Raw genomic sequence first — 14,283 nt, 5'->3', positions numbered from 1 at the left:
GTGTTATTAAGCACGTAGTTTGAATACTTGATTTTATATTTTGACTCCGCTGTGTGGAAACTTGCAAATTTTGGGTCTTCACATGCAGCAAGGAGCCAGTCGTCGGAGACCCAGTTGTGGGATTGTTTCTTCTCCTGAATGCCAATATGGAAATATCTGAGCTGGGAAATTTCAGTACGGGCAAGTACACATTTGTACATGGATTTCAGGACCAAGTAAGGTAGACAAGACCCAATAACCCTTTCTGGTTACTATTTGAGATCTCGTGTGGTTAACATCAATTCCTCAAATTCTCTTTTTGTTCCTGACCATGTAGAACATGTCGTAGGTTTAGCGCCATACCACACTGGTCTGAGAAGTATCCACATCTATATATATAAAACAGTATGTCTGTCTGTCTCTCTGTCTCTCTGTTTGTCCGGCTATACAATCAAAAGTTATAGAGCATATGTTATATCAAAAGAAAGCTCATCATTAGGGGACTCTTGTAGGCATATTTACTTTTTGCTCGGACAAAAATTGTGCCGACGGTATCCAAAAAACTTTCAAAATTCCGCTCATTAGCATCGAGTGGGGGCGAGTTCATTGTGTGTGCGGGCGGGCCATCCTAGAGTTGAGTGACGTGATGATTGACCAATCCTACAGTTCAGTGACCTGACGATTGACCAATCGGTGCGTGTGTGGGCGGGCCTTATCATTCTGAACTGAGGTGAGTGTCAGCCATCTTGATTCGTAAGTTTTTTTTTCCCCCACTTTCTGCGTGTTTCTTTTCAAATCTACATTTCCAGCAAAAAAAAAAAGTTGCTTTTAAAACACACATTGTTTTTAAAAAAAGTTAATTTGTTAATCTTTGCTCTAACCTCTATAATTTTCCTACCTTTCACCGTTTTTACAGGCCTGCAAGCCTGGGCCTCTGTTGCCCAGCCACGCCCAAGCTAGGCACCGCCCCTCCCACTGGGTCCGCCCCACGATCGCCGCCATCTTTGTAAAGGCTGGCGGCGCGGGACTGGGCCAAGCGTGGCCATCGCCACCATTTTGGTAAAGGCTGGCGGGGCGGGAGGGAGCCTAGCGGGAGATGAGTTGCGGTCACCGCGGGGCTCGGGCTCAGCTGATCGGGCGCTCATCAGGGGTCAGCCCGCAACACATCGACCGGAGGAGCAGCGGCTCTCTCCTTCCCCCCCCCTGCGGCTCGGGCGGCGGGCCGGTGCTCGGGAGGGCAGAAGCTCGGGAGGCCGGTGCTCAGGAGAGCGGGAAGGGTTACCCCCGGCAACCGTGCCCCGGCCCTCTCTCACAGCCTCAAGCCGGCTCACGCCCGTTCCCGCGGCTTGGCTCCAGCGCAGGCCCCAGCCGCAATCGCCGGTCTTGAAGCTGGGGCGCGTGGGGCGGGGCTCGGGGGGGCGGGGCTCGGGCTGACCGGGGCACTGCGCTCGGCTGGGCGATGTCAGTGCGTGGGGCGGCCACGGAGCTCCGTGGAGACATCGCCTGCAGAGGGGAGAGGGTCTGCTGGCTCACACCCCTCCCTTTCTCCCCTTCCCCCTCCTTCCCCCACCCTTCCCCTTCCCCCCCACACACTTCCCCCCCGCCCCTTCCCCCCCACACACTTCCCCCACCCCCCTTCCCCCCCTTCCCCCCTCCCCTCTCCCCTCCCCCTCCCCCCGTCGCTCTCTCTGTCTTCCCCCCCAGTCGCTCTCTGTCTTCCCCCCCAGTCGCTCTCTGTCTTCCCCCCCAGTCGCTCTCTGTCTTCCCCCCCAGTCGCTCTCTGTCTTCCCCCCAGTCGCTCTCTGTCTTCCCCCCCCAGTCGCTCTCTGTCTTCCCCCCCAGTCGCTCTCTGTCTTCCCCCCAGTCGCTCTCTGTCTTCCCCCCAGTCGCTCTCTCTCTTCCCCCCCAGTCGCTCTCTCTCTTCCCCCCAGTCGCTCTCTCTCTCCCCCAGTCGCTCTCTCTCTTCCCCCCAGTCGCTCTCTCTCTTCCCCCCAGTCGCTCTCTCTCTTCCCCCCAGTCGCTCTCTCTCTTCCCCCCAGTCGCTCTCTCTCTTCCCCCAGTCGCTCTCTCTCTTCCCCCCAGTCGCTCTCTCTCTTCCCCCCCAGTCGCGCTCTCTCTTCCCCCCCCAGTCGCGCTCTCATCTTCCCCCCAGTCGCTCTCTCTCTTCCCCCCAGTCGCTCTCTCTCTTCCCCCCAGTCGCTCTCCTCTCTTCCCCCCAGTCGCTCTCTCTCTTCCCCCCAGTCGCTCTCTCTCTTCCCCCCCAGTCGCTCTCTCTCTTCCCCCCAGTCGCTCTCTCTCTTCCCCCCCAGTCGCTCTCTCTCTTCCCCCCAGTCGCTCTCTCTCTTCCCCCCAGTCGCTCTCTCTCTTCCCCCCAGTCGCTCTCTCTCTTCCCCCCAGTCGCTCTCTCTTCCCCCAGTCGCTCTCTCTCTTCCCCCCAGTCGCTCTCTCTCTTCCCCCCAGTCGCTCTCTCTCTTCCCCCCAGTCGCTCTCTCTCTTCCCCCCAGTCGCTCTCTCTCTTCCCCCCAGTCGCTCTCTCTCTTCCCCCAGTCGCTCTCTCTCTTCCCCCCAGTCGCTCTCTCTCTTCCCCCCAGTCGCTCTCTCTCTTCCCCCCAGTCGCTCTCTCTCTTCCCCCAGTCGCTCTCTCTCTTCCCCCCAGTCGCTCTCCTCTCTTCCCCCCAGTCGCTCTCTCTCTTCCCCCCAGTCGCTCTCTCTCTTCCCCCCAGTCGCTCTCTCTCTTCCCCCCAGTCGCTCTCTCTCTTCCCCCCAGTCGCTCTCTCTCTTCCCCCCAGTCGCGCTCTCTCTTCCCCCCCAGTCGCTCTCTCTCTTCCCCCCCAGTCGCTCTCTCTCTTCCCCCCAGTCGCTCTCTCTCTTCCCCCCAGTCGCTCTCTCTCTTCCCCCCAGTCGCTCTCTCTCTTCCCCCCAGTCGCTCTCTCTCTTCCCCCCAGTCGCTCTCTCTCTTCCCCCAGTCGCTCTCTCTCTTCCCCCCAGTCGCTCTCTCTCTTCCCCCCAGTCGCTCTCTCTCTTCCCCCCAGTCGCTCTCTCTCTTCCCCCCAGTCGCTCTCTCTCTTCCCCCCAGTCGCTCTCTCTCTTCCCCCCAGTCGCTCTCTCTCTTCCCCCCAGTCGCTCTCTCTCTTCCCCCCAGTCGCTCTCTCTCTTCCCCCCAGTCGCTCTCTCTCTTCCCCCCAGTCGCTCTCTCTCTTCCCCCCAGTCGCTCTCTCTCTTCCCCCAGTCGCTCTCTCTCTTCTCCCCCAGTCGCTCTCTCTCTTCCCCCCAGTCGCTCTCTCTCTTCCCCCCAGTCGCTCTCTCTCTTCCCCCCAGTCGCTCTCTCTCTTCCCCCAGCGCTCTCTCTCTTCCCCCCAGTCGCTCTCTCTCTTCCCCCCAGTCGCTCTCTCTCTTCCCCCCAGTCGCTCTCTCTCTTCCCCCCCAGTCGCTCTCTCTCTTCCCCCCAGTCGCTCTCTCTCTTCCCCCAGTCGCTCTCTCTCTTCCCCCCAGTCGCTCTCTCTCTTCCCCCCAGTCGCTCTCTCTCTTCCCCCCAGTCGCTCTCTCTCTTCCCCCCAGTCGCTCTCTCTCTTCCCCCCAGTCGCTCTCTCTCTCCCTCCTCTTCCCCCCAAGTCGCGCTCTCTCTCTTCCCCCCAGTCGCTCTCTCTCTTCCCCCCAGTCGCTCTCTCTCTTCCCCCAGTCGCTCTCTCTCTTCCCCCCAGTCGCTCTCTCTCTTCCCCCCAGTCGCTCTCTCTCTTCCCCCAGTCGCTCTCTCTCTTCCCCCCAGTCGCGCTCTCTCTTCCCCCCAGTCGCTCTCTCTCTTCCCCCCAGTCGCTCTCTCTCTTCCCCCCAGTCGCTCTCTCTCTTCCCCCCAGTCGCTCTCTCTCTTCCCCCCAGTCGCTCTCTCTCTTCCCCCCCAGTCGCTCTCTCTCTTCCCCCCAGTCGCTCTCTCTCTTCCCCCCAGTCGCGCTCTCTCTTCCCCCCAGTCGCTCTCTCTCTTCCCCCCAGTCGCTCTCTCTCTTCCCCCCAGTCGCTTCTCACTCTCTCTCTTCCCCCCCAGTCGCTCTCTCTCTCTCTCTTTCCCCCCCCAGTCGCTCTCTCTCTCTCTCTTCCCCCCCCAGTCGCTCTCTCTCTCTCTTCCCCCCCAGTCGCTCTCTCTCTCTCTCTTCCCCCCCAGTCGCTCTCTCTCTCTCTTTCCCCCCAGTCGCTCTCTCTCTCTCTTCCCCCCCAGTCGCTCTCTCTCTCTCTCTCTTCCCCCCCAGTCGCTCTCTCTCTCTCTTTTCCCCCAGTCGCTCTCTCTCTCTCTCTTCCCCCCCCAGTCGCGCTCTCTCTCTCTCTTCCCCCCCAGTCGCGCTCTCTCTCTCTCTTCCCCCCTTTCCCCCAGTCGCTCTCTCTCTCTCTTCCAACAACAACATGCCCTCAAAAAAGCCTCGGCACCGCCGGGCACTCCAGCTATTGAGTTATATAAGTAGAAGGCAGATCGCTGAGTTTCACAGGAAATGTATCTATTATTTATTATACTCTATAACATAAGCAAGCAAAGCGCGACCTTATTATTACTCTTAACTTTTACTCCAAGACCATTTGCAAGTAAGAATTCTTTGGTCTCCCTGTAGAATCATACAGCGCAGGAGGCCATTTGGCCCATCGTGTCTGTTCCGGCTCTTTGAAAGAGCGATCCAATTAGTCCCATTTTCATGCTCTTTCCCTGTGGCCCTGAAAATTACTCCTTTTCAAGTTTATACCCAATTCCCTTTTGAAAGTTACTATTGAATCTGCTTCTACCACCTTTCCAGGCAGTGCATTCCAGATCAGAACAACTCGCTGCCTAATTTTTTTTCCTCATTTTACCCCCCTGGATTTTTTGCCAATGATCTTAAATCTGTGTCTATGGGTTACCGACCCTCCTGCCAGTGGAAACAATTTCACTCTATCTACTCCCATCAAAACCCTTACGAAACACTTTTGTGTGTGTTTGTAAAGACTTCCTATATTGAAAATACCAAACAGGAAATTTTCATAGTATCATAGAATGGTTGCCGCACAGATGGAGGCCATTCGGCCCATCGAGCTCGTGCTGGCTCTCCGCATGAGCATTTTAGCCAGTCCCACTCCTCTGACCTTTCCCCGTAGCCCTGCAAATTCTTTTCCTTCAGATACTTATCCAGTTCCCTTTTTGAAAGCCACGATTAAGTCTGCCTCCACCACCCTTTCAGACAGTGCGTTCCAGATCCTAACCACTCACTGCGTAAAAAAGTTTTTCCTCATGTCGCTTTGGTTCTTTTGACAATCACCTTAAATCTGTGTCCTCTGGTTCTCGACCCTTCCACCAATGGGAACAGTTTCTCTCTATCTACTCTGTCTAGACCCCTCATGATTTTGAACACCTCTATCAAATCTCCTCTCAACCTTCTCTGCTCTAAGGAGAACAACCCCAGCTTCTCCAGTCTATCCATGTAACTGAAGTCCCTCATCCCTGGAATCATTCTCGTAAATCTTTGCTGCACCCTCTCTAAGGCCTTCACATCCTTCCTAAAGTGCCCAGAATTGGACACAATACTCCAGTTGTGGCCGAACCAGTGTTTTATAAAGGTTCATCATAATTTCCTTGCTCTTGTACTCTATGCCTCTATTTATGAAGCCCAGGATCCCGTATGCTTTTTTAACCACTTTCTCAACCTGCCCTGTTACCTTCAACGATTTGTGCACATATACCCCCAGGTCTCTCTGTTCATGCACCCCCTTTAGAATTGTACCCTTTAGTTTATATTGCCTCTCCTCGTTCTTCCTACCAAAATGTATCACTTCACACTTTTCTGTGTTAAATTTCATCTGTCACGTGTCCGCCCATTTCACCAGCCTGTCTAAGTCCTGTTGAAGTCTATCACTATCCTCCTCACTGTTCACTATACTTCCAAGTTTTGTGTCATCTGCAAATTTTGAAATTGTGCCCTCTACACCCAAGTCCAAGTCATTAATATATATCAAGTAAAGCAGTGGTCCTCGTACCGACCCCTGGGGAACACCACTGTATACCTTCCTCCAGTCTGATAAACAACCGTTCACCACTACTCTCTGTCTCCTGTCACTTAGCCAATTTTGTATCCATGCTGCCACTGTCCCTTGTATTCCATGGGCTTCAACTTTGCTGGCAAGCCTATTATGTGGTACTTTATCAAACGCCTTTTGGAAATTCATGTACACCACGTCAACCGCAGTGCCCTCATCAACCCTCTCTGTTACCTCATCAAAAAACTCGATCGAGTTAGTTCAACAGGATTTGCCTTTAACAAATCCGTGCTGGCTTTCCTTAATTAATACTTGTCCAAGTGTTAATTTTGTCCCTGATTATCGTTTCTGAAAGCTTCTCCACTACCAAGGTTAAACTGACTGGGCTGTAGTTGCTGGGTTTATCCTTACACCCTTTTTTGAACAAGGGTGTAACATTTGCAATTCTCCAGTCCTCTGGCACCACCCCCGTATCTAAGGAGGATTGGAAGATTATGGCCAGTACCTCTGCGAGTTCCACCTTAACTTTCTTCAGCATCCTAGGATGCACATCTCATCCGGTCCTGGTGAATTATCTACTTTAAGTACAGCCAGCCTTTCTAGTACCTCCATGAATGAATTTACAGTGTCATTGAATATGGCGATCAGGTGGTTCCCAACCACTCTCGTCACTGTTGCCAATAGTCACTCTTTGCAAGTTTATTGAGGAAATTTAATCTCCCAAAAATAGCCTTAAAATTCCTTTCAGTTTTATTTTGATTCTATTGCTGGCAACAAAAGTAAATGCAGTTTAAAGCCCTTTTATTTATGAAATGGAGCCAGTAATTCGAGCACGTACATATTCTGGGTGCGGTAATTTGACTTTAAAAGAAACAAAAACAAAATATTTTTGTGGAAAACATCAGAGATCTGATTAAATGGAGAGGTGCGGTGACTAAAACAAGATGCCTGTGATGGGTTTCTACCCAGAGTTATTGTATGCTTAAAACAGTAACCGAGAGAAAATGTGACCAAAGTTCAGTGAAAGCAATGCAGTTGTTCACAATGGCGAAGTATGGAACATCCAACTCAGAGCATTAAATTTGTAACACAAACCTTAGAATGCATCTTAACTCAATGCTCCTGAAAGAAGTATTCGGAGCCAGTGTTAGATACATACTTACAGGCAACTCTCGTTTAAACAGCACCTAAATATCCGGAATTCTCTATTAATCGGCAAAATTCTCACTCCGAAAACAACACCTCAATAACCGGCAATGTTGCCGAGTCAGAGTCCGAGTCTCCCGCGGTGGCCGAGTTAGTCACTGGGGGTAGTTCTCCAAACTGGCACTACTCAGCTTCTTGGCGCTGTCGGAAGTCGGAACACCTCAATACCCCTGTAACAGGAGTCTGACTCTCCCGCGCTGCCGGTAGTCTCTTCTGATCCGCCATTTTACAGGGGTACTGTGTGTCTCCCACATTGCTGGTAGTCATTGCATTGCCCTCAACTGGCAGTACTGTACTTAATCAAGCATCTTCCACCATCCATTTAACACAACATTCTGTAGGTGAGTACCCAATTACTGTATACTGCACATTTCTTGATTTTTTAAAATTTTTCTTTGTTGAAAATAGCCTCGGTAGATAACCCTCTCCGTCATCCGGAATTTTTGATCAACCGGCAACACGCCGGTCCCCTCGGTTCCGGATACCAAAGAGTTTCCTGTATTTAAGTTGGCTACTGAATAATTGACATGATAGTTGGACACCATTGGAAAAAGGTCCAAATTGGACACAACTCAAAATAATACAAAATAAATTAACGTATTTTTGATAGTCTGCTTCAAGTCAGCAACAGATCTAGTGATACTATGTTCTGTCATATTTTGTATTACATCTGGGGGCACAATACCATTACTGTGCCATCTTCCTTTCACTTTGACTCCTTTGATTGGACCTCAAAAGCTGGAAATCAGACTTTGATTGGACATAAAGCATCATAATCCTGGATTTCAGTGGTCGAACTATTCATTGGAGCTCTCGGTCTCAGGGGAGAGCAAAAACTAATGGAACTAGCTCTTTCCCGACACAAAATACTATACTGTTCGTGATTATGAAGCCTCATTGGCAGATGGAGCGAAGTCCATGGTCCAAGTCACCTTTATGTGGAGGAGGAGGGAGGATGGGAGTGTGAATCCCAAAATTGGGAAAGTTGTTGGGACTAAATTCCTGTCCCACTGATGGCCATTTTTGCTGCAATGCCTTTTTTTCTTATACTCTTGCTGTCAAATATTGTCAGTATTCATGCTTAGAATTCACAAAGCATGAAAGGGACATCAAAATTGTGACAGAATCTCTCTCCCCAAATCAGCGAACAATTTGCTTGTTTGTATTGCCTCATGAACTCATGAGTACTTGCAGTTATTGAAACGACAAAACTGTGGTTCACTTTTTTTTCATATTAAGGTGAGTGGAGGTGTTGATGGTTGAATAAATTGTGTGATAAATAAAAATGGTCATCCTTTGGATAATGCAAAATATTATTTTGGGATGTAACCATTTCAAAAGAACCTTTAAATTTAGATATTTTTTGTAATAGATTTGCACCAATACTTTCTTCTATGCATCAGTTTTAACAAGTGCTTAACATTTGTAATATGTAATTTTAAGGAAAAAATCTCAGAGGCATTTGGGGTTTAAATAGAAGGAGTAGGTGCTAGGTTGAAAGAGAGAAAACAGAGGGAGAAATGCAACCCCTACCTTCAGAAAGAACACATTTTTCTCGATTTAACGTGGCTGCCATTTCATGTTCTTCGAACTGTAGGTTGTATGTATGTTTTTGTAATGATTTTATATCAGCCAGTGATCTCATCAACAGGTTGCATTTAGAGCCAAGTGTTACACCCCTGTCCGTCAAAACTTGATTGAGCAGATTCCCCCAGTTACTATGAATTACTATGGCTTTAAGCTCATGAAGGGGATCGCCCTCTCCCTATCTCTTCTCTCCCCACTGGACAAACATTGCCTGTGCCACACACTCACTCCAGAGTGATATCTGTGACTTGAGACTATTCCATTTCCCAGTTGGAGGAATGAAAAAACATTAGGGCAATAGTTTTTAATGAAACCCACATCGATGCAGTCGATCTTGGCAGAAAGTCATTTTGTACAAATGGCCCCCGTGCACCTCCCAGTTGGAAAATGTGTACTCAGGATCTGGGAATACTCGCAGGCAGTGGGGTCGACTTCAGTTTCTGCAACTGTTCCTAAAGTGTCACATTGGCACTTCTGACCCCGGTTGCTTATTCTCGGTCAGGCCAACATCCCCAGCATCGAAGCTTTGACCATGCTCGATCAGCTCCGATGGACGGGCCATATCGTCTGCATGCCCGATACGAGACTCCCAAAGCAAGCGCTCTACTCGGAGCTCCGACACGGCAAGAGAGCCCCAGGTAGGCAGAGGAAACCCTTCAAGGAGAAACCCTCAAAGCCTCCTTGGAAAAAGTGCAACATCCCCACCGACACCTGGGAATCCCTGGCCCAAGACCGCACAAAGTGGAAGAGAAGCATCCAGGAAGGCGCCAAACAGCTCGAGTCTCTTCACCGGGAGCAAGCGGAAGCCAAGTGCAAACGGCGGAAGGAGCGCACGTCAACCCAAGCAGCCCACCCACCCGCCCCTTCAACCACCATCTGCCCCAACTGTGACAGAGACTGTGGGCTGGATTTTGTCAATGGGGACGTGATGGAGGCGGGACTCCCACTTTTTGGGTTGTAATCCCGCCTCCATCGATTTGTGGCCAACCCACGCGATTTTCCCTTGATTGACCTTGGTGGGCTCAGCAGGCCAATTAAGGGATATCCGGTTACAGGTGACGTCAGGGATTGACATTTCATCTGTCAAGAGTTTTTGACAGATGAAATATCAGCGTTTGACAGCTATGTGAAGCTGTCAAACACTGACAATCTGACTTCTAACTTGAGTCCTTCTCCACAGATTCAGTTAGAAATCTCTCCAGAACAGAAAGCAGAATGCTGCAACTTTTGACAGCTCGCGGCCATTCTGCTTTCTGTGCCGGTGAGATGAGAGACTCCTGAGACCTGAAGGAAGGAAGCCTGCATTAGTAAGTAAAGCTTATTTAAACACTTTACACACACCAAACACACTTACCTCTGCACTCATGCACCCATCACTCACCTGAACACCGGACATCTCGAACCCTCCAAGCCCTTCAGCCCGACGATCCGCCTCGCTAACTTGGCGTGGTTTGGAGCCGTTGGGAAGCCCACACTTCAGGGCTAAAAATAGGGATTAAGCCAAAAACTACCTGTTAACTACCTGTTAACAGGCAGTTAATTGGCACTAATCCCCTTCCCGCCTCGGGGAGGCGGCTCCCAGCACAGGTCGGGTACCTGCCTCCTGGGAAACGGGCATGGAGGCGGGTTGGGGGTGGGAATCGTGGCCCCCGATTCTGCAATTTTCCTCCAAACCCGCCTCCACAGGGCTTGGAAAATCCAGCCCTGTAGGTCCCGCATTGCACTCATCAGTCACCTGAGAACTCATTTTTAGCGTGGAAGCAAGTCATCCTCCGTTCCGAGGGACTGCCTAAGAAGAAGAAGAGGTTCGTGTTGAATGTCCCATCAGCACTATATTTAGTTTTATAGCTTTTTATACTTTTTTTTAATATTTGATTCAGCTGAATAAGAAACTTCAGGAAAAAAAACAGGCTCCTGTAAGATCACAGGAAAACAAAAATCACTGATGTGTAAAATCAAGTTAGTGAACACCCAGACATATTGTGAAGAATGCTCTCTGTGCTCCAGACAATCATTTGCTTTGAAAATACAGGCAATATAAAAAGATGATTTTAAGACACTAGTATTGATTAATTTCCTGATATATGAAATTGTCCTTTGCCTGAGTGTCAGCCCTTGACAGGTTATCCACTGGTTTGCGTTTAGTTACTTGGCAACTCAATCACGGCGAGTCTCCAGGATCATTTCTGAAAATTGAGGTTTGTTTTATAATATTAGCACAGTGCTTCACTCTGATGCACAGTCTTCAGGATCCACTCATTGTCTGATCAACCATCTGGATTTTACCTTGATGCCCGAATCCGACCTGTAATCCTCGGTTCATTCAGTGGCAATACAAGTACCTGGGGAGCTTCAAAAGGACTGTGTTCCCGATTCCCGAAGAAAATCGAAACCACTTTTTGGTTTCGTCCCCACTCTAACCAACATTGTCTCCGACTATATTCTCACATGACTTTCAAAAGCCAACATGGTAAAAGTTTTTGAAATTTCTTAACCCCTTGCACACCCAGGTGGCACAGATCGCTTCTGCCAATGTGTGGTAAGATGTGAGTTTGTACCAGATTCATAGCTGCAGTTCCCCATCTAGTGAATGCGCAATATCATCCGGGCTATTGGCAAGGTACAGGGTGGGGCCAAGAAGATTCCATTCAGGAAAAGAGAGAAGTCAGCAGGTGAGACCAGCTGGTGTCTCTCTCATCGCAGTTACAGAGTGCCGTCATTAGAGAGCTGTTAACCCCACCCCTCTGGACCCGCTTGGCGGGCAGCATTTTGTGATGACCAAAAAAAGAGGGAGGAGCACAAGCTTGAAAAGCAGGGGCATGGTCATTGATCGTAACTATTGCTGCTTGCTCCACAGTTGGTCGATCACTCCAATCATGTATCCAGCTTCTTTCTGGTTTGAGGTTCCCAGTACAGCCTATGTGTTCCTGATTGTCATCAACCTCTTCATTGGTATCACAGCAACGGTTGCCACATTCCTGCTTCAACTTTTTGAACATGATAAGGTGGGTACTCGAGCAATGTAAGTCTTTTGTACTCCTTTCCTCTCCTGTTCCTCCATTTTTCCTTCAGGCCCATTTTCTACGATGAGCAAGTCTTGAGAGCAAAAGCCAAGTGGTTGGTAGCCATCTTGTGCAGCTCATTTATCAGATTACTGCCTTAAAGTCACGCTCTCGTGATGTTTAATAAAGTATATTATGTTGTTTCTGCTGCCAATGTTATTGTATTTTTAGATCTTGAGTCCTAGCTTAAGTACGGCCTTTAAAAGCAAAACAATTGTGAAGAATTATTATTTTTTCCTATCAGTTGCTTTGTTTTCTTTAAGTACTTCCGTTTCTACAGTGAGGGCTGCTGCTGTCATTGCTGAATTTTTAAAATATATGGGGGGAAAAATTCAGTTGTTTGTGCCTCTTAAGGCGCTAATGGGGTGCAAAGCAACTAGCGCCCAGGCGCGGCGATGTTTGCGCCGCTCGCAAAATTAACCAGACATTTTGTGGCGGCGCTAAACACTACCGCCACAATCTCCTGCGCCGGCAGATCATGACGTCAGTCGAGTGCGCAACGCACCATTAGCGCCCCGGACCGGATATTGAGTGGCGCCCCCGCCTTACGGCCTGCTGCTAGCAACGACAGGTTGAGGGGAGCGTTATGCTGTCAGAAAGGGACTAGGGGAGCGCTATTTAAAGGCGACCGCTTCCTGCCTTTTTTTGTCGGTGACATTTTTGCACCACGCATTCTGAGAGAGAGAGAGAGAGACTTCTGGAGAGATTCAACGCTGTGTGAAGGAGTTTTGAGTACTGAGCAGCACTTTGCAGGTTTATTTTGATTTGCCCTTCCTTGCTTCGCCAGCGCTCTGAGGTAGCGCCTCGCTCCTCGGCCTTTGTGCCTTAAGACAGGGGCGATAAAAACCAGGTTTGCTGTTGGAGGTGATAATTAGCGCCAGGCGCTAAACTTTGCACACGGCCGATAATGGCGCCCCAAACGGGGCGATACTGAATTTTTCCCCCATATAGATTTGTTCTCGGATGTGGGCGTTACTGTCAAGGCTGCATAATATCGACCATCCCTAAGTGCCCTGAGAAGGTGGTGGGCCTTCTCCTTGAACAGCTGCAGTCATCGTACTGATCGTACTCCCACCAGACGGGCAGACTTACTCACCCAATAGTGTGAAGATGAACAAAAGACAAATTTGAAGTGATACCTGAAGTACTCTTGGCGAAGGGCCGCTTCTACCATATTAATACACTGTCAACGTCAGTCATGTCTCCCATACATCGGCAGCATATCTACAAATGCCACCAGCAGTCACTGACTGAACAAAATTATCCAAAAGCGCAAAGCAAACCACCAAAATCGAAGGATATTAAATTTGATAATTCTTTGCAATCTTTTTCAAAGGAATATTAATCGTAAGACTCTGCTGCTGCTTCAAGCTTCAGTAACTTATTAAACCAAGGCTCCCTCTGCTTGTTAATGTGGCCATAAAAGATTCCATGGTATGATTCTCGGAGTTCTCCTGCTATCCTGGCCAAATTCTTCCTTCAGCCAACATCACCAAAAGCAGTCATACAAAAGCAAAATACTGCGGATGCTGGAAATCTGGTTATTTTCAGCATTTTCTGCTTTTATTACCAAAAGCAGATTAACTGGTCATGCATTTTGCTGTTTGTGGTATCTTGCTGTGCACAAATTGGCTGCCACATTTGCCTAAACAACAACAGCGATAATATATATATTTTTTAAAAGACAGTAATTGGATGTGAAGTGCTTTGGAGCTTCCTAAGGCCATGATAAGGTGCTGTACGAGTACAAGTTAATTTGTTGGTCGTACAGAACTTGGCTATTCCTGTCACAGATGAACTCTCAAAGGTTCATGTGTTCTGATTCCCAAACTATGATTTGAGGCTACCTCATGGTTCTTAGTGCCTGTGTTTGGTTTCAAAATGTCTGTGTATTTCCAGTATTGGATGTGAGTCAATTGCTAACAATTATAGTTCAGATTTTTCAAAAACACTCTCCTCATCTCACCCTCTGGGAAAACCCTGACAGCGAACACAGTTTTACAAAATTGGCCCTTGTATGTCAGGGTGTAATACATACATTTCATGATGTATTATAGAGTTGATTTTACTATGATTGAGATCCGGAGACTGAGTGATGAATGTATTATTTTTTCAGTCTTTAATCAATCTATCCCTTTTGCAAATGTTTTAGGAGATGATAAAGCTGCCATAGGAATGCAACTCTGAGGGAAGAGGCAAGGAGTCACCCAATAGCTCAGCTGGTTAAGAAAGACCAGTTAGATCCTAAGTTCAATCTCTGGCCTGTGTTGGGTGTGCTCATCCAAGCTGGCCAACAGTGTGGGTGATACAATGGACATCAATTCTCTGGGTTAGAGAGTTGAATATTGGTTCAAACTCCTGATCAGTACCCAGTGACCCCTGCTGGAAGTAGAATAGGACCAGATAGCAAATGAGGATCATGGAATTCTCATCCTTGTTTTCAAATTCCCTCCATGGCCTC

At 49.0% G+C, this 14,283-nt stretch overlaps 1 protein-coding gene across 1 annotated transcript in view; it reads left to right on the top strand.

Moving 5' to 3' along the window:
- abca2 (ATP-binding cassette, sub-family A (ABC1), member 2) overlaps positions 1-14,283 on the top strand; it is a 603,170-nt gene that overhangs the window by 540,741 nt on the left and 48,146 nt on the right. The window contains exon 37 of the mRNA XM_085965847.1: positions 11,618-11,765. Coding sequence (XP_085821973.1) covers positions 11,618-11,765 — 148 coding nt within the window. The remainder of the gene's footprint in view (positions 1-11,617; positions 11,766-14,283) is intronic.

Source organism: Somniosus microcephalus, chromosome 23 (assembly GCF_052327205.1).
Source record: "Somniosus microcephalus isolate GS21.2 chromosome 23, FLI_Smic_1.0, whole genome shotgun sequence".
Lineage (NCBI taxonomy): Eukaryota > Metazoa > Chordata > Chondrichthyes > Squaliformes > Somniosidae > Somniosus > Somniosus microcephalus.
This window is presented reverse-complemented; position numbering and strand designations above follow the sequence as displayed.